General features: G+C 41.1%; 2 protein-coding genes across 14 annotated transcripts; one reads left to right on the top strand and one right to left on the bottom strand.

Moving 5' to 3' along the window:
• Nucleotides 1-175: 175 nt before the first annotated feature.
• On the bottom strand, nt 176-8,515 carry LOC147268395 (F-actin-capping protein subunit alpha-2-like). Of its 2 annotated transcripts, none has more exons than XM_086199940.1 (10): nt 8,440-8,515; nt 4,782-4,845; nt 4,645-4,696; nt 4,502-4,565; nt 4,070-4,276; nt 3,901-3,980; nt 3,685-3,763; nt 3,513-3,584; nt 1,401-1,463; nt 176-1,320 (listed from the first exon to the last, which is right to left on the bottom strand). In XM_086199940.1, exons 1-10 carry the CDS (start codon nt 8,458-8,460, stop codon nt 1,180-1,182), a joined length of 843 nt encoding a protein of 280 aa, XP_086056066.1. In that variant the 5' UTR covers nt 8,461-8,515; the 3' UTR covers nt 176-1,179. The 2 variants fall into 2 exon arrangements, with proteins under 2 accessions (XP_086056066.1, XP_086056065.1); XM_086199939.1 differs by lacking the exon at nt 8,440-8,515 and adding an exon at nt 6,253-6,345 and having other exon boundaries at nt 177-1,320.
• On the top strand, nt 7,965-18,796 carry ncoa5 (nuclear receptor coactivator 5). 12 transcript variants are annotated; one of them, XM_086199931.1, is made up of 13 exons: nt 7,965-8,138; nt 9,109-9,158; nt 10,287-10,374; nt 12,096-12,367; nt 12,551-12,658; nt 13,667-13,730; nt 15,580-15,894; nt 15,970-16,091; nt 16,397-16,526; nt 16,690-16,889; nt 16,994-17,198; nt 17,635-17,726; nt 17,811-18,796. In XM_086199931.1, exons 4-13 carry the CDS (start codon nt 12,199-12,201, stop codon nt 18,374-18,376), a joined length of 1,971 nt encoding a protein of 656 aa, XP_086056057.1. In that variant the 5' UTR covers nt 7,965-8,138; nt 9,109-9,158; nt 10,287-10,374; nt 12,096-12,198; the 3' UTR covers nt 18,377-18,796. The 12 variants fall into 12 exon arrangements, with proteins under 12 accessions (XP_086056057.1, XP_086056050.1, XP_086056051.1 ...); XM_086199924.1 differs by having other exon boundaries at nt 7,966-8,138; nt 16,687-16,889; XM_086199926.1 differs by lacking the exon at nt 7,965-8,138 and adding an exon at nt 8,584-8,738 and having other exon boundaries at nt 16,687-16,889.
• Nucleotides 18,797-20,087: the final 1,291 nt, after the last annotated feature.

Below are 20,087 nucleotides of genomic sequence, written 5' to 3'. Positions count from 1 at the left end.
TGGTCTGTTACCTAGAAATTCAAGAGAATATATTATTTTATTTCAATTTAAATGTTCTTCTGAAACCAAACTACGCAACAGATAATACTAAATTAATTTTTTACTATAGAGTTTGAGTGAGAAATGTTGACTCATTTTCTGGTCAATGATAATAATAATAATCATAATAATAATGCTAATTTTATAATAAACTTTATTTGTGTAACACCTTTCATACAAAGATAGCAGCTCATAGTGCTTTACAACAAAAAGAAAAGAACATTAAAAACATTTAAAAAAGAAAAATAAAATCATGTTAAAAGAGAATTGAGAGGAGAATAACACCAGAATGCATAAAATACACAATAAACCCCTTATATTTCCAGATACACCTGTAACCATGGTCCACCCAAACAAAGAAACATATGGCACCCAGCCTCTTTTGAAACCCCATGACTCAAAACACCACCACTGATTTTGGTGCGACAATTTTATTTCATGAATAATAAATGTACTTACAGTTTGTATAAAAAAATATTGCAAAAGCTAAAGGCAAACAGCTGGCAGAGGGACACCAACTCTCACAGCCTGGGGATATAGAGCATTTGCCACCGAACACGTCTCTTAACAACAGAGAGGAAAGAGAAGACAAAGCTCCATCTTTCAAGGGAAAGGCAGAGTTTGGTTGGTGAGCGAGAACGTAAAATGCTTTGTCATGCCGGCTGGCTGAAACACATCCAGAGAAATGCATAAATAAAATCAACCAAAATAGAAACTGTATCATTTTATGCTGTCAAGTCTCTCCAGTTGAATAACGTATGAACTTGCATATTTGCAAAGACTACAGAGGTATTGGAAGCTCTTAAAGAGTATCAGTTATGTTCTACAGAGATTGTAAGTTAGTTGCTACAGTGCATGAAAGTCAGGAGGTTTGGCAGGGGGTCTGTCCAAATGGAGCCCTGCGAGAGATCAGAAACCTGTGTCTGCAAATAAGTGAAAGTTACACCACTCAATGGCATTTTAAAATGAAGATATCCCCAGTTACAGCTCAACGGAAGCCGTCATTCCCAAGAAAAACACCACATAAATGTCTGTTTTAGAAGTACATACAGTACATCATGCTGCATCACACATCTTTGCGCGTGCATCGGCTTCAGCAGAGGAGCATCATTTTGTCGTAACCCCAGCAGGCATTGCCCTCTACACATTCTGCATCTCTTTGCCGATCTTGTAGCTGAGGATCTTATTCCAGTCGATCTTGGTTCGGGTGACTGGAAGCTGTCTGCGTAATGCTTTGAATGTGGTGTCCGACATGGTCTGATAGTTCTCACCGATAGACCTCTGGAAAATTAAGAAGATGCTTTCTGGGTGCATGCAAGTTGTCAGGGAGGCCAAGCTTTGGACTCTGAACAGCCACATACCTGATAGATGCTTTCTGCCTCCTCAATAACTTTAACGAGGCTCTTTGCAGTCTGGCCAGGGTTCTGCAAAAAAAAAAAGAAGATTGAAATAATCCAGAAATGTAATGCCAAACACATCACATATTTTTGAAAAGAAAAAAAAAAGAAAACAACTAAATTGGAGCAACAAAGATTAATTAGTAGATTAAATCTCCTCTGTATGTCCAGTATGTACGTCCTTGAACCCATAGAGACTGAGCGGCAACTGGTTAGCTTCACAGAATGAATGGTAGAGGTTGGTAAGTGTTAGCCGTCAAGTATAAGAGAGTAATTATCCTCATCCTCTCTTACGAAGTCGGCCATGATTAGTAGCTGCTCTACTAGTCGTCAACAAACGTTTTATAGGCCAACGTTTTGAGGTGCTGCATCGAATCACTGCATCCAGTCAGGAAAGTAGTTTAGACCAAGCATCAGATTCTGAAATTACGTTGCATTGTACTTTAATATTATTTCATAATGAATGTTGAATGAATGCCCAACCCAAGTTATGCATGCAAAGTCCATTTAGCAGAAATGTGCTCTTGATTACTTTTGATTATTATTATGTAACCATATATATATGGTTATATTCATAAAGATGCAACAAAATGGATTGTGGAGTTCCTCAAGGTTCAGTTTTAGGTCTGACAAGCTTTAATATCTCTACGATATGATGTACAGTATAAACTTCCACAGCTACGCTGATGACACGCAGCTCTTCATCGCCGTGTCTCTTAACGACTCCTACTAATTGCATTTTATATATTCAGTCATGGATGGCAGAGAACTTTCTCCGATTCAACCAGGACAAAACTGAGCGTTTGGTCCTGAAGCTAAGAGAGAGAAACTTGGTGCAAAGCTACACACACTAGCACTTAAACCCCGTAAGAATGTGACGAACCTTGGTGTCGTCTTCTTTGATTCTGATCTTAGTTTTGGAACCACACATCAAACATAACAAGAACAGCGTTTTACTAAAAATATTGCTAGAGTTTGACCATTTCTCTCTCGAGCCAACACAGACACACCAATGTATGCTTTTATTACCTGCAGAGTTGACTACTGCAATGCTCTACTTTCTCATCTTCCGAAGAAAAATATCTCTAAATTGCAAGACTGCAAAAGTCAGCCGCACATGTACTCACGAGGATCATCGAGAGAGTACACACTGATCCATTTTTAAAGTCTCTTCATTGGCTTCCCGTCCACTTCAGAATTGATTTTAAGATCCTTTAATTGGTTTTTGAAGCTCTTAAAGGTCTTAGTCCTTGCTGTTTATCAGATTTGCTTTTATCCTACCAACCCTCTAGAACCCTCTGGCAGCGAGCGGCCTTTTAATCATACCAAACGTTTGATCTAAAACTTATGGCGAAGCGTCGTTTTATTACTACGGTGCACACATGTGGAACAGTCCGCCTCAAGAGCCGAGGGCAACAAAATGCAGAGATTTTTAAACGCAAACTTAAAACCTACCTTTTCAGTCTGGCTTTTAAGAGAATTTATCTACTTATTTATTGACTGTTTATAAAATACAGAATATGTTTAACCATTTCTTGTATTAGGTTACAATTGATATGTACCATTCTAATTATGATCATATCATTTTTATTCTTATTGAGATTCATTCATTTATTATTTTATCTTGTGCTCCTACCTGCTCGTGTGCCCCTCGTCTCACTGATGTATATTCCTATTAATTAAACTATTTATTCATGAACTTGTGCTCTTATCCTTTCATCCATCCATCCATTTTCTATACTGCTTATCTGTGAAGGGGGCTGGAGCCTATCCCAGCTGACATTGGGCGAGAGGTGGGGTTCACCCTGGAAGGGTTGCCAGTCCATCTCAGGGCCATCGGGAGCAATTAGGGGCTCAGTACCTCGCTCCTTTCATTTATTTCCTGTCTATTTTTATTGATTGACCGATTTTTACACTTAAATATCAGATTCTATTCTACCTTTGGTGCTTCCAGACCAATGATAGTGTTTCCTCGGTTCTATCAATGAATACTCCTATGTTAGTCACAAATCTATGGCTTTTAATAACTATATATATGAATAAGTGAGTTTAAAATAGAAAAAAAAAAAGACTTACAGTCACAGACAGGTTTTCTTCCACATCTTTGTGGCTGACCAACTGCACATTTCCATCCTCATAGTAATGAACCTGGAATAGAGGAAATGAAGCCGGGGCAATGTTCACATAGGGATAAAACTGAGGTCAAAGCAAAGCTCATCCAGCAGCACCTGATGACATCACTATTTACCTGTACTTTCATGACTCCAACCAGCAGCACTATAGATTTCAAGATGCTGAACTTCCACTCAGACCGGTAGCGGCCGTTCCTGGAAATAGAATTTGGAGGAGTACACTTGAAAACCCAGAACATCTAACGCAATTATACATCAGCCTCCCAACGCTGCACTGACATTATTGTCTGAGCAGACTCAGTTAGGGAGACCATGATCATCTTTTAACTTACCAGAAGTTTTGAGGCGCAAACTGATGATCCTCAATACAAGCGATAATGGTCTGCTGGCCTTCGATTCTTTTCCCATAAACCTGAGGCAGATGGAACAGGATGAGTGGGTGATTTCTTTTGTGTAATCCTGAACATGACAGCCATATTGCAGACCAGAGTGTGATCTTACGGTGCAGACTCCGCTGGGGTAGTGCTCCTTCACGTAGGCCCTCACTTCAGAATCACAGGCATTTATCCATGATCGAAGGCCCTCCTCTTCCTCATGGTGCTGGGGGTCACTAGCCTCTTTTTTAAGGTGGTCAAACCTAAAGGAGATCTTGTTGTGAGGATCATAGAAGCGTCCGTTACTGAGCTCTCCATGCTCTGTTATCAGGACCTGCAAAGGAAACACAAAGACACTATGAGAGACACCTTTTGTTACTCTGGCAGGAGACTAAGGCAGTACCTTAATAAATAATGATACAATTTCAGGGTGATTCATTTAAAAAAAAAAAAGTCATTTTCAACATGATGACTCTACAAAATCTCATGATGACTTGTATTCTTTCCATCTAATACTTTAAAAACATCTGATCGAAATAATTTATCAGCATTATCTTGCCTGGTCTTCAAATCCGTCAATTCTGGCCGGTGTGAACTGATCCTTGTTGTACTGGGCAAAGGCTCTGGATCAAAAGAGAAATAGTTGATTGTACAAGAACGTCATCATTGTTTCCTAAAATAACAAACCAGAAATTAACTCACTGAGCTGTGCCCTCTCTGAGAATATCATCGTTGTTGAGCAGTACTCGCACATCTGAAATCATACAATATGCATTAACCATTGGTTTCAAGGACAACAAGTTGCAAATGAAGAAAAACAGGCAAGAAAGCTGGCTCACCTTGAAAGACCTCGTTGAATTCTCCGGGAGGGGCATGGAGGACAAAGTTAGATGCAATACAGACCTGAAATAGAATAAAATATCATGTTATTGAATCGTGAGACCTTAAAAGATTTTAAAAGAAAAGCAGCGTGTAACTTCAGTTTTCAGGGGTTCAGGTCACTTTTGCTTGTTTAACTCTGCCCCAACAGACAAAAATTCAGTTTTCTTAGTCACAAGCAAAATCTTAATAATTTTTTGGGAATTCTATCCATCACTGATCTTCTGAGCTCCAGCAGTCAAGAACTACAAGCCTGTCAGTTAGCCACTAGGGTGAAGCAGAGAGTAATCTGCAAACTTTCTTCGCCTGAAGGCTTGGCCAGCTCATCATGACCACTCCTTAGGTTGCGGGCAGGGAATGTCACCTAGGGCTGTTCTTCGTAGCCACTATTTTTGTGTAAGCACGTGGTGTCCAAAACCACACATTGAGACCACCGTGACAGCACTCTCATAACTGAGTGGTAACTATGGGTAAATTCCACATAATGAAACAAGGGCATAATCACTTGGAAGCAAAGTCTCACATCTTTTTCCATCATGTATTTATGGCATGCAGAGCTTTCACCAGTCCACCCACCAAATGACACTACCACATTGGTGTGTGTCCACGCCATTGTTCCTTCACAATGAGTAACCTAGTTTAACTGTGCTCTTGAATAGTGACTCCATTCATTTCCAAGAGTGGCACAATCAGAAGAAGAGAGTTGTTTTTCAATACAAATTAAGTCTGATAATACTCATTTCCCTCAATCGTACAGACTCATACAGGTTTGCTGCAGCAGGAAAGGGAGGAGTGAACTGCCGCAAACCACCAGCTTTAGGAATGCAAAGCCTGATTTCCAACATGTAACAGCATGCTGCAGGAGAAACGCCAGTCACTACAGGAGTTCCCCTGTTCCATGAATCTGACACAAAAACCCAACGTCCACGCTGACACAAATCATCTCCACTTTCAAGTAACGTTACATTAACAAACGTCAATATCTGACATGGTCAACATCGGGTTCGTCGGTAACCTAAAATCTAAGTTAACAGGGCGTGAGCTGCCGATGCACTGTCATTATCCATAGTTACTGTAAATGCAGGAAGTAGAGGAACTTCCTTCGATTTAGCATTTCCCAACCACTTCTATCTACTACACATTCACTCCTTGCCACGCTCATATTAATACGTATTTATCAGTACAAGACGGCCAGCTTCACACAGTGTAGCTTAACTTATATTTCTGTAATTATGTTCAGGAACTAAACAAACGGAACTCCCAGCTGTCAAACACAGCACACCCGATGCTAAGCTAGCTTCAACAGCACACACCTTATAGGATCCGCTCGCTAATTTAGCCTACGGAAGAGAGATTTCACGTAATAATGCTGTTACAATACCCATGTAAAAATTTGTATTCATATTCAAACATTAAATTATATGCCAATACCTTCTCTCGGTCGGGGATTTCTTCGAGATCTGCCATCTTGGCTCAATGAAGCATTAACAAAACGACTGTCTGTGTTGCCAGGTTTTTTGACTCCTCCTCCAGCAGACCAACGAGCAAATGACTATAACATTTACATTTAATTGTTAAAAGGGGGATTCTTACTTATTTTAAAAATGATACTACATTACGCACATATTGTAATTTATGTTGCGGATGCAGCAGTACATTTCAGTGAAGAGTAAAACCTGCATTGAAGCTGAAAATATCACAACCTGGCAACTCCGGTGCCTACAAAGCGAGAAGGGGATGGAAGGGATGTTAATGTCCTTTAGGAGCAAATCAGTGAGTCTTAGAGGGTGTCTGCCGATGAGAGTTGATAACCCCAAATGTTTGGCATTTGAATTCATGTCAAATGATAAGAGAAAAGAATCAACATAGATCAGGTCAACCAACTTGACCTCAGAAGTGAGAAACAAAAATAAATTAGAAAATAAATAATCTTTAACAAAGCCAACATTATGAAATAGTTCAAAAATTACAAAAAAAAAAGAAGCAAGAAGGTTTTTAATAAATATTGCATGAAAATTGCCATTGAAATATTCATGTGATTGTATACGGGTAAATCCACTCATGATATACATTATAGAGGATTGACTGGGGCCCTATAGTCCAGCGTGCTCATCCATCTTTAAAAATAGGTCACTTATTTTTTTGCATCACTGAGCAACACTGACATAAATATGAAGGTGTTACCTTTTACTTTAACACTGCACCCTCCACTCAAGGAAATAATGTTTCTTTCATACCATTATTTTCTCTCTGGACTATATTTAATATTATACAGTCACTTTCTAAGAAAATGGTCTTACTTGGCAGCTCTCATCATCATAAATATTTATTGCATTGTGTTTCAGAAAAGTTGCAGCTGCAGTTGCGTTGAGGGTGTGAAGACAGAGTAAAACCTGAATTCTTTGGATTCTTGATATATTGTCAGTTTCCGGACGAGCAGGTTTTTACATCAGGTCACCAATTGAGAGGAACTGCTTAGCTCTTAAAGGTATACCACTTTTTATGAAATATGCTTTTGTTTGCCCCTCCCCCCCGTTTGCCCCCCCCCCCCCCACACACACACACACATACAAATGACACAGTAACTCCTCTCTTCTCTGTGTGTGCATTAGGAAGCTGAAACCCACCCAGACTGCCAGGCAGGTAATTATCTTGATCCAATGAATGGTTGTGGGTGGGAAGCATTAGCATCATCCTGTCAAAAGTCATCTAATATATAACATTCAACATATAAAATAATCAAGCAGGCTACGAATCATCCCAGGAGTTTATCCAGTGGAGATGCTTATGATACGTATGGCTTTCCAGTTCTCCAAAGTCAGATAACCTTCGATTCAAGCTGCCAAATGATTGACATTCCAGATTTGTCCAATGAAGCATGTTTATACAACTCATGTAGTGTGAGATGCATTTGTCATATTAATAAAATAGGAGATCAAGGGAGTATTTTGGGCCATAGTTATCAAAAAAATGGCAAGATATGTAGGATATGAATAATTCAACATGCAAACCCAATGGTAGGTCCAGGAAAGAAGATGTCACGTTGAGTAGTTTAACAAATATGATGGAGTCGCATGTCAGAGAAAAAAAATGTAACCCCGACCCGCGAGAGGCAGCAATGTGCCGCAGGTCATGTAGCTTGGCGCGAATGCAGACGGAGAACAAGACGAAATACGCCCTTGCGTCATCCGTACGTACACGTTTTGCGTCCTCTAATCTGGCGCAAATTATACTACGGCAAGAAGGGGCTTCGTAAATAAACCGTTATGGTCAAACTGCTACTGGTCTTGAACCGCGGAAAAAAACAACATTAGAAGGTGAGTAACAAAGCTGATTTTAGCGCAACAACTGCACCTCTAGAATAGCTTGTTTGGTTGCAAGTGACGCTAACTTGTAACGGCTAATGGCGAGGCTAGCCCCTTTCACACCATGACTACGCGCACCATCATATACATCGAAATTATTTTTTAATCAATATTTTGTTAATTCAGTGGACTCTAAAGAGTATATTAATATTATTTTGATCTTTTTCACATTTAGTCTGAGCGTGCCTCGCCGTTTGCACAAGCTTGAGCGTTTGGTAATGTGGACTCCATATTGAAACGAATGTAACGCTACCTTAAAGTTAGCCTTAAACATACATGTAGGCCGGGGCAGACGAAGCAGACGCGGAAAGGCGGTGTCTCTAGTGCTTGTGTTTGTTTTTTAAGAGGACATCCCGGATTCGTGTGCAATTTAACGTTGCTTCAGTTGAGGTCGGCCAACCGTTGCGTTTCTAACCGTCGTCGTGCGCGCTACTGTCTGGTGTCTCCAGAGCTGGGACGGAGCTCGAGCCAAAGATGGCGACGTAAACAGGGGAGTCACTGAGGAGCTTCTCGGACATGAGAGCCGTTCATTGCTAATCGCAGGCTCATATTGTGACTGCCCTCGCTGACAGTCCGGATTAACCCACGATTGTGCACCTCTCATTTGATGTCAGTGGCCGCGGTTTGAAACGCTCTGTGGTAATCTATTACTAATAATTAATGACAAAATTGGTGCGGCGTGCGACTTCTTGTGTAATTTCAGATGTGCAGTGATGTCAGTTATATTAGCTGCTTCAAAATGGGGCCCAATGTTAAATTTACGTCCAAATCTATTATTTTCTTATGGCCAAAGTTTGCTCAATGGAGTGATACAAGGTGTTACAAGAAAATAATGACCTAATGATGTCTTAAACTGATGGGGATGTATTTACAAATCTTTTTTTTTATAGTAATTGTTTCTTTTAATCCTTTCTTTTTTAAGGTGCTAAATTTCATGGACCCAGAATCCAGGTCATCCAGGTTCAAGTAAAGGTATGTTTGAGGCAGCTACCTAAACAGCATTATACAAATTACCTTATCCCTAAATGTAATGTGACCTTCTACAAGTTTATGATTTATGTTTGTCATACACTCTCTGGCTTAGATAATTTTGCTTCATTCAAACTAAAACTTTCAAAAATGATCATTCTGATGATCATGAGACACCATTTGTTGAACTGAGAAACCATTACGTTTGTCATGTTCAAAGGGGCTGCAAGCCCATGATTTCATTTGATCAGTGCTATTTTTTGCCAACATTTTACCAATAGAAAGGAAGAGGATGATTTGAACAAATACCCAAGTTGTATTTTTTTTTGTTGAAAAATACTGAATGTTAATTGGGTAGTTAAAATTTAAAAACTTGCACACAAAAGGTGCTGGTGGGATTGAAGGTTTGACTTAAGTTTGTATTGTGGGATTATATATATATATATATATATATATATATATATATATATATATATGTATTGCTTCACTCTCCTTGAATATATTTCAAGTCATTTAATGTTGTTTTAGAGTTCATATTTTCATCAGTTTATCACACTACACAAGTGATATGCATTTAATTCTGCCTCTCATGGCAGATGCAGGACTGCTTTTCTTTATGTTGTAAAACCATTTTTTAACAGTTGTCCACAAATGGGCACCATATCCCTGAAGTGTCTGTGCTTTAGAGGTGTGAATGTTCATTGGTCTCAACATTCGATTATAATTCACCTGCCGGCAATTCTTGATGCATTGTATCCTCAGTTTCTTACATTACTGCACACGGCTGCTATTCCATCCATTAATAATTTGTCATTTTGGAAGTACTTTAAGAAGATGAACTGCTGGATAATTCTAGCAGGTGCACTCTGTAGACCCTCCTGGTGCAGCACCAAGTGCTGGTTTTGTTGCTCCATGTGAATTTACTCCAAGTTGTTCATGTTGGCATCTGATATGTTTGAGAACGGAGAGATTTCCAGAGTTAGTTCATTTAGGTTTTCTTTTTAATGGTTTACAACTTAAAAAAAAAAAAACTAAAAAAAAAACCCTACTTTTTTTTTTACTGAAGCTGAAACACTTGCTGAATAATTTTTTGATGACATGTTACCTCGTGGACTGTTCCTGTGACTGTAGGGTAGGGCTGAACGATCAACCGATTTCAAATCAAACTCATGATTAGAGACAACACCATTAGCCATTGCGACAGCTGCAGTTAATACAGGTATGTAATTACACAGTATGGTACTTCTGTGCAAGGGTATTTCATTTAATGACAGTCATATTCACCAAATTGCACGCTCCTCGTGTAGCAGTCATCGCTATCCAGGCAGAAGTGAGCCAATGCCGCTGTGTTTATGCCCGCCAACAACAATGTGACAAGCAGTGCCAAGTCCGCCTTGAACCAAAGAAGAAGAAAATGACCCTACACCATGGATACTCAAAAGGCGGCTAGCCATTTCCCTGCTTTATTAATTCTTTACTTTAACGGTCATTTTAATAAATAGATTACTATGTTTCTCTGTATGAGTGACTCAGTGACTCCTCGGGAGGATCTGGTACATTGTTGAGCGTAGGTCACTTGCATGTAGGAAGTGACTGGAGCCTAACATGTATAGATACTTGTGGTAAATTGAGCAAATACCTCTTGTGACATATGGACAGTGACCATAGCGATTATGAAGCCCAAGTCCAAAAGGAAGACAATCAAAGAGCCCAGTATGATCGATCCATGCCATGTATAAGCGAAGCTAAAACCAGTTGTCATTTATAAATGGAAAAAGTCTTGTGGCATGCAAGAATGTGGACAAACTCAACAAATCTCATTCATTTTATTATTTTCGATTTTTTCTTACATTCTACCTGTTTTTGTTTTTAATATTTAGGTCTTACTTTCTTTATCAGAGAAAGACACTATCTTAAGTCTTAGATACATTCCTATCCTTACTTTAGAATAGAGAGCAGCTAATAGTTTGATGGTATCATGTGGTAATGGCCCATCATGTTTTATAATTAGTACACAGTGACTAATATACTGAAGGTTAGAGGTGGAGAAAAATCCAAATCGAATCGCAATTAGATTTTTTTTCCCCCACATCGTTCAGCCCTACTGTAAAGTTGTTCACCTCTTGTAATGGATTTTTACTATTTTACAATGAAAGAAGGTTTGGTCTCTGTTGAATATGTAGTGAGTTGTGGCACGTTTCATGTAACACCTTTTTTCTATGGGTACGAATTATATCACAAAAGCGTCATTTTGGGAAGAAGTCCTTAGAATGGAAATGACTTCAGCATTTTCTTGCCGTGAAGAGATGCTGGCCTGCATCCCAAACTCTGCTTTCACTTCAGGAATTTCCGGATACTTAAACATAAATACATCGAGCCGAAACAAATGCCGATGGTATCGTTCAAAAATGGGTACGCAAGCCTGTTCGAACCTCAGGACACCGCAAATGACGTCAACTAAATGTTTAAAAAAAAGTGATTAGTTTCTCATTTCCTAAGCCGTCGCCATGCTTGATCGTACAGGACGCGTGAAACCCTACTGAATGGGAATTTGTGTGGAAACTATTCATTTGCCTCACGAACTCAAATTACATCTATGTCAAGCAAGGAAGCCTTGCAGAAGCACGAGTGAAGTGAAATTGTAGGCCTCCTATGGAAGGCTTAAACATCTCAGCACAATGGAAAATTTAATCCTGGTTTTATCGAATCAGAGAAAATGCTGTTTGGTTTCAAGACGTGTTTTTAAAAGTCAGGTGTCGGAAGAGTTGACGATTTGCGCAGCCCTGTATATTTCAACTTTGTACATTTGCTGCAATTGAAAATTTTCTTCATTTGAATTTTCTCAACTTTGATGTGATTTTTGATCTGCAGCTGTTGCTCCACAAAAACAATCCTTCCGAAGAATTTGATTTCTTCCATTAACTCATTGACATGTTTCAGGATCGTGGATGGCCATTTAAAGACACTTTTAAGCCCACAAAACAAACCTTTTAATCATTTGAAACATACGAAGAAAGAAACCAGTAAACCTTGGGAGCAAGTCATGTCTCGCCGAAGGAGCCGCAGTTCATCACCCGGGCGTTTTTCGCGCTCCTGTAGCAGTAACGATCCTCGAGATTTGGAGAGGAGGATTTTTGTTGGGAATTTGCCGACATCCGACATGGAAAAGAAGGATTTGGAAGACCTGTTCAGCCCGTATGGAAAGATAGTCGGTCAGTAAACACAACATAAGCAGCAAGCTGCCAGTTCAAGTCCTTGCTATAATTTGAATGAATTACAAGCATGTAACCTTCCTAATGATATTCCCATTGGTCATTTTTGGATAATGGGTAGGTATCCAAAGTGTTTTTGAAAATGACCGTAAGCTTGTACCACTTAAAATGTTCCTCTTTCAGGCGTTTCCATCTTTCGTGGGTTTGGATTTGTACAATTTGAGCGCATTGAGGAAGCCGAAGCTGCAAAGGCGGCCCAAAAGGGTCGAATATATAAAGGTTATAAAATAGGTAAGCCTCAACTGCACCAGGTGTGATTGTCTGGCTAACGAGGATATATATATTTTTACTGTACAACAATAAGGTAAAGCTAATGAATTAAACAAATTAAAAGTAGTTGACTGGGTCTGATGGTGAATCCTGAAGATCTGAACTTGTGGATTTAGTTTTAAAATGCAAGCATTTGTAGTAGCAAATACATGTGAAGGATTACTGTTGAACCAGCAAAGGTTGTGGTATAAATGGTTTGCAGAGGCTTAGAGTTGGTAGAGTTGGGGGATATGATCAATACATGTGTGATCGTGTAAATATGTCCCTTTTATAGAAACAAAGCTGTTTCTGCCTTGGGAGCTTGGATACTGTTTTTTAATTTCCACCACAATGTCCCAATAAACGTATAATATGATATACTTTGGCCGCATCGCCAAACCCTATGGCCTCAGCCAAGTAGTTCCAAGGTGAAATATGCTGCATCCCAAAAGGATTGTGGATAAAACTGGAGCTTTACAGTTCTCCACAACCAGCCTCATGTTTGAATGATAAAACAGTTGAAAGATAAAGAATTTAATGTTCTCTCAGGCTGTTCTTTAAGACGTGTTTAACTATCGACATATGAAACAAATAAACAATCACCATATTAAATTATGGCAAAGCTGGAATCTTGTTTTCTTATTTCCTGAACTGTCTTGGTATTTTCTTCTAAATGAATTCAAATGTGTAATTGATGCGAGACGCTGATGGACAAATTTCAAATCTGTTGCACGTGTTGAGGGTTTGCCATTTGCCCATTTTTGATGATGGAAAACAGTTTTCATTTCTCGTTCATCTAAAACGCAATTTGGCAACTTGATTTCCTGCATTTGGACTTCCTGTCCGGTTTGGATTTTCAAGCTTGGAATATTGGAGCACAATTTCATTTGGATCGAAGAAGTGTTGACGCGGCCACTCCATTCTACGTGAACTCATGAGCTGAATTACATGTCACTGTTTTGTTCAACGTTTGGATTGATTTATTTTCAGATGTAAATATGGCAGTGGAGCGACGGCAAGCTAAACCTCAATCCCAGCAGAGCCCTCCACGAAGGTAAAGTAATGCGAAATGGGTGTGAAGAGCTCTCAGCGCCTCTAAGCGGCCATTTAAAAAAAAAAAAAAAAAAGCGTGTTTAATTTTTCCATTTCATCCGTGGCGGAGTTTGCTTGAACCACGCTGATGTACCAGTAAATGGATCCATGAAGGGGACGGTAAAAGTCAGTCTTTACTAAATGCTAGAAATGTCAATGGAAATTAAAATTTCCTGATGTGTTGAAATAAAGAAAAGAGCAGTATGACTATAATATTTAGTGTCTCGGGTTCTTGCCTCATGGCTCCTTAACGCTGTTTTTTTTATCATCATCTCTACGTGTGTCGTCCTGGGCTTAATCTTTGCGCCACAAACACCATGTCCCACTCACTGAGCAGGTTAATGTCTCAGCAACAGCTGGTCGAGAGCCAAGCATTCGTCAAACTGGTCTCGATGCAGGCAAACGTTATAGGCCCTTTTTTTAGCAGCAATTTTGACATCATAGTGAAAAGTAGAGTAAATACAGGAGTAATAGAAATAAGGGTTCCATTCAGTTAAGCTGTTCCACTGAGCCAGTGTGCCCAATACAAGGGCTCTGGTTAATGTGATTATCACACCTGTGTTTACACTGCAATGACGCGTTAAAATGGCTGCTGGGAAAAAGACCTGTAGGAAAAATAAAGCTGGAGTTTTGCCTATGCTTTCTCAACTAAATGTGTTAATCCTTGAGTCTCAGTGACTGATGAAGGAGTTGTTAATGGTGATGGTGGTTGTAGCAGGAATTTCAGTGGAAGATTTTTTTCATTCTTGTGTTCTTGCTAGCAGCATGTCACCGACCCACGCACATGAAGGATATCTATACAGGGGGCTCGACCTTAAAAAGCTCATCACTGCACCTAAAAACTCCAAGAACGTTTCCTAAATGAGCATTTTAACAATGTCATTTATGTTGCACTGCGGATTTGATGTCAGTTGTTGGCGCTCTAGCCAGCTGACTGCTGGCCACTCGATCGTGCTCACAGATTCCGTCGACGTCGTAAAACTTCCCCAACGCCAAAATACCTTTCATGCGGGAGATTTTGTCATGTGGAGAGGTGGCACGTGAAAATAAAGAGATGTTCATTGCTTTTTTAATATCAAGAAAAAAGCAGACGAATGATGCCAGACGATCTCTTGAATGTCGTTTAATGCAGTGTCTTTGAGCCTGGCTCTGAAAGGCCGATCATGGTTGCCACCTCTGCGTTCCAGCGGCAGCAGACTTGCACATGCAGCTCTTTCTGTAGGACGTTCGGGGGTCTGCAGCTACTAAAGCGTTCCACAAATGTGCCCTCGCCATGAGGGTGTCGCTTGCGTCACACCAAACAGCACTTGATGCAAATTATCTATCCAAAATATGTTTGTTTCAAAGGTGAGACAACATTTCTTTTGTTCTTTCCACCATGGATTAATAAATGCTTTCAGTCTTGTTTATTTTTTAAATGGTTTGATCTTTTATGTTCATGTCTAATTTACCAAAATGTGCAAAATGAACCACCCTGCTTAGGCAGTCTTAAGAGAAAAGTGTGCGTATTCTCGGGGCTGAATTTATGCTCATTTTATCTCAAAGCTTGTATGGAAACATTTGTCAATGGACCACTTGATGTTCTCAAAAGAACATTGATCTGTCTCCTGCATTTATCTGCCGTCATTTCCTCTGGCAGACTGTCAGCAGTATTCTGTTGCGTTTAAGGTATTTTCCATCTTGTATAACTCAGTAAGTGCGTGTTCCTTCTGTCGTCACCTGTCGCAGTCTGAAGTTCTTATTCCTCACTGTAGTATGAGGAGCAACTTCACAACAAAGCCTCTCTTGCTAACTGCTAACTTTTCTCTCAGGGCCCCGTACAGCAGTTATGGGGACAGCAAAGACACACGTCCTCGGTCACGTTCACCCATTTATGGACGTGAGGGGCGTGAGGGACGTGAATCCCGGGACAGCCGTGACGGGAGGGAGTCTAGCAGAGACGGGAGACCAGGGGGCCACTCTCGTGACCACGAATACCGTTACCGTAGCACAGAGAGCAGAGACAGAGACCCCAGAGGTGACCCACGGGACCCCAGAGGTGACCCACGGGACCCCAGAGGTGACCCACGAGACCCCAGAGGTGACCCACGAGACCCCAGAGGTGACCCACGGGACCCTGCATACAGGTACGGTCTTCGAACTTCAACTCGAGAGTTGAGCGTTTTTGTTTGTCCTGACCCGGAATTCTTTCCATTGAGCAGAGATGACTATGACCGATACTACCGCAGCGGAAGTGCTGCAGACGACTATTACAGCAGAAGGAAGGAAGAACCGTACCGGGACCCATTCAGAGATCCCTGGAATGGACGCCGTGAGCCGGAAGGTCAGTCGGTTGGTTCTTATTTTCAGAGTAGTGCAGTACCATATCACGCCATCCATATCAAAAGAATATTCACTACATGTCCATGGTTTCATTCTGGGATTAGTTTATGGTTGATATGTTTCAAATTTCGGTCACTTAGATGGCTCAATTTGACAAAGTTATCAACAATGCAAGTGTTTCACTGCATCTGTGGTCTTATTTTACTACAAGAAGTGAATAATTGTTAAACATTTCTTATAGTGCCACTGCAGAAACTCATCCTGATCTCAAACTCTCCACTTTCTTCCACCGCTCTCCAACGGCAGATGACCGTGCTCGACCGGAAGAGCGCCGGCGCAATGAGTTGTATCGCCAATATTATGAAGAACTCCAGCGGCGCTACGACACGGATCGTCCTGTCGACTGCTCAGTGATCGTTGTCAACAAGGCTCAGAAGTATGTCCACTCTCTGTTCCTGACAGAGGACGCTGTTATCAATCAGTTGTGTAATTAACCACCGGTGCAGTGCATGGCATGTTTTCATTTCATATTGCTCCTTTGTGTGTGTGCGTGTGTGTGCACCTGCCTCTGTGTACTCGTGATTCCAAAATAACTGTAGGGAGTATGCTGAGACAGTTGGGCGGAAAGTCCGTGATTTAGGGATGGTGGTGGACCTGATCTTCCTCAACACAGAAGTGTCACTAACACAGGCGCTAGAGGACGTGGGCCGAGCCCGCACTCCCTTCGCCATCATCATAACCCAACAGCACCAGGTCCACCGATCCTGCACTGTCAACATCTTGTTTGGCACACCTCAAGGTAAGCAACTGTAGGCCATTTCACGGATGTTTAAAGTAGCTTGAAAATACTTTTTTACTTCATACTTTTGACGTCGCCCACCATTGTTTTGATGCCTGTTGTAGAGCATCGAAACATGCCGATGCAGGACGCCATGATGCTAGTCGCCCACAACTATGATGCCTACAAAGCTGAGAACCGTGAAAAAGAACGGGAGGAGATTGCCAGGAAGGCTGCTAAGATGGCGGATGACGTGCTACTCAGGGAGCCCGACAGGGAGAGCCACCCGGTCTCTGTGCTCACTGCCATCACACTGCTGTCTGAAAACAGGTATCTTTAGTTGAACATCTTAAAGTAGAATTTGCCTACCAGTACCTGCCATTAACATGTTTAAGCGGTCAAACTGGTTTCTCCCCTGCATGACTTCTCCATGACTCCAAAAAGCAGAAATTGGACAGCAACATATTTTTAAGATTGAAACCAACTACACAACTGCCAAGCTGTCCAAACCCTCCATTTCTACTCTCTCAAACACGCTGTACCTTCTAAGTATTTATCCAGCCAGGAGCTTCATACAAGAGTAAAACTTTGACTTGAGCTAAAAACAAGCTAGAAACGTTAAGGTCACCTGTGTTCTAGTCATTGAAAGGCAAACTGCAATCTTCTGGGTGAATTATTACTTAGAACTTTGTAAGATTGTTTGTTTGTTTCAGTGGCCTCCAGCTTGTCACTGCATAATGTTGTGTGTGATGTTGTTGCCGGGTAGATTTGTCACGCCTGAGGAGCTGGACAGTCTAATTGCGTACCTGACAGACAAAAGAGGTCGGTTGTTACGGAGCACTGCAGACCCTCATGCAGGTAAGCGCCCCGTAGATTCACCATCTGATCATATTCTCCTGTCTGTGAAGCAGCGCATTTGAACTCTTAACTGTCACCTTACAGCTGCCATCCATCCAGCTGCTCCTGCAGCAACACACCACGATGTTCAGCCCCAGGCTGCTAGTCTAGCGCCGCCCCCCCACGCTAGTTGCCCAGCACCGCAACCCAGCCACCTGGGCCTGGCGGCTGCCTCGAGCACCCCAGCGAACCAGCAGGAGCTGCAGGCTAAAATCCTCAGCCTTTTCAAAAGCAGCACCGGTATGCAAGGAGCTGGTGGAGCCCCAGCCCCCGCCGCACCGGCACAGGACTACAGCTCCCTTGTGCCGACTCCAGCTCAGAACCTGGCGCGCCCATCAATGGCTGGCCCCCCTCCACCTGGACCCCAGGGTTTTAATGCCCCATCGACTCGCATGCCAGTGCCAACAGGCGGTCAGAGAGCCCTTAATGCTACTTCAGGTATCAACTTTGATAACCCCAGTGTCCAGAAAGCTCTAGACACCCTCATTCAGAGTGGACCGGCTCTCAACCACTTGGTGGCCGCTGGACCCCCCTCTCAGCAGGTGCCGCCCAGGCCGACCGCCAACATGACCCAGGCCCCACAGATGCAGATGTATCCCCGACATTACTGATTATGTCTCCTAATGTGAGGCCCCTCCCTCTGATACTCGTAGACACATCAGTTTTTCTGTGCAGTGAATTTATGAGCTGTGGACAAGTAGACCCTAGGGATGTTTTGTAAAACCTTTTAACCTCCTTTTTAATTTGATTTTTGATTTTGAATTTGGCTGACTTGGTTGAAGAGCTCTTCAAATTTAGACGTGTTCTCTATTAGTCCGAAGATGTTCAGTCTCCTCACGTGTTGTTGAAGGGAGCACTGGTGCATGTGTACAGGATCTTTTGGAACTCCGTGGACTCTTCTTTTCCAATCCTGATTGTTGTTTTTTCTAGTTTTTGACTGTCTGTAATTTGGAGCAATTTCATTATTAAAACAAGACCATTTAAAAAGCCAAGACACAATTGCTGTAATAAAATGGTATTGGTTTATTGCATTTTGTGCTGACAAATCTATAAAATAGAACAGGTATCGCCAGAAGCCATAGAGATATAAGCATTTGAAATGTAAGATAAAACTACTGGTTCCTCTTTTTAATGTACCATGAAACACAATAGAGAATACAGGTTTTTTTTTAAATTTTAGAATATTAACTTACACTGACACAAAAAATAAACACTTCCACACTAACTGTATTTAATTTATTTACACGTAGCCCACTCCCACCCTCGCCCACAACCACCCTCGCCTGTTACAAGTGCACATGTACGCACATCCACACTCCACAGAACTGAAAGGAACACTACGGCCTCACCAGAAGACGGTTTCAAGGAAAAGCAATGAACGATCCTGAATGAAAAAGATTTCATATAGTCAATTTGATACAGGTGTGTCTTTGTGTATGCAGTTCATATATATATATATATAATTTATATATCATCTATACATTAAATATTTCAAGCATCCTTATAAAATGTTTCCTGTAACTCCAGTGAATTAAAACCACACCTGGACAGTGACAAGGTTCCTCTGGAGGGATCTGCTTCTTACATCAAATATTCTCTAAGGCCATAAAGAGCGGGGGGAATGTTGGGATGCAAAAGACTCAATCTGGAGGATTAATTCTGATTACAGCCGCTTTTAAAAGGGAAAATTAACAGTTTTGGACTGGCAGTTTTAAATCCTAATTATGGATTTGCTGGCATTAAGACTTTGGCACTAACACTTTACCTCATTGATTTGGCATTTTTCTCTCTTGGACTTGAGTCTGCCTCTAATTCACTGGAGCTCACATTTGCACGCTATCATGTATTTAATGTAAATATACTTTGGTAATCTGTAGATAATATTTGACACAATAAGAGGACCTCGTCAACAAATCTACCATCAAAAATATAATCTTGTACTATAATAATCTTGGATACAATGATTGGCCAGTCAAATCAAATCATACTAGAAAAGAAAAGTTTTCAACTGATAAAAACAGAACTTTTATACCACAAACACTCAATATATTTTCATACACCTTGTTCAGGGTAATTGCATGCATGCACAGTTACACAACATAACTGGAACAGGGCTCTGCTTGCACCACATGGATAGCCATTTGACTTTTTCATCTTTTTTTTTTTTATATAATGCAGCTGCTGTGTTACCTCAAACATCATCTGTCTGATGTTTTTGTGAGGAAGCTGGGGGGGTGTGTGTGTGTGTGTGTGGGGGTGGGGGGTAAGATCTCATCTCAGCTACAGACTGTGCCCTCCGTGCCATAATCTGGGATTTTCTTA

Source organism: Aulostomus chinensis, chromosome 3 (genome assembly GCF_037954235.1).
Source record: "Aulostomus chinensis isolate RoL2024-O1b breed Wild chromosome 3, RoL_Achi_v1.0, whole genome shotgun sequence".
NCBI lineage: Eukaryota > Metazoa > Chordata > Actinopteri > Syngnathiformes > Aulostomidae > Aulostomus > Aulostomus chinensis.
Note: the sequence above shows the minus strand (reverse complement) of the source record. Positions and strands in the feature narration are given on the sequence as shown.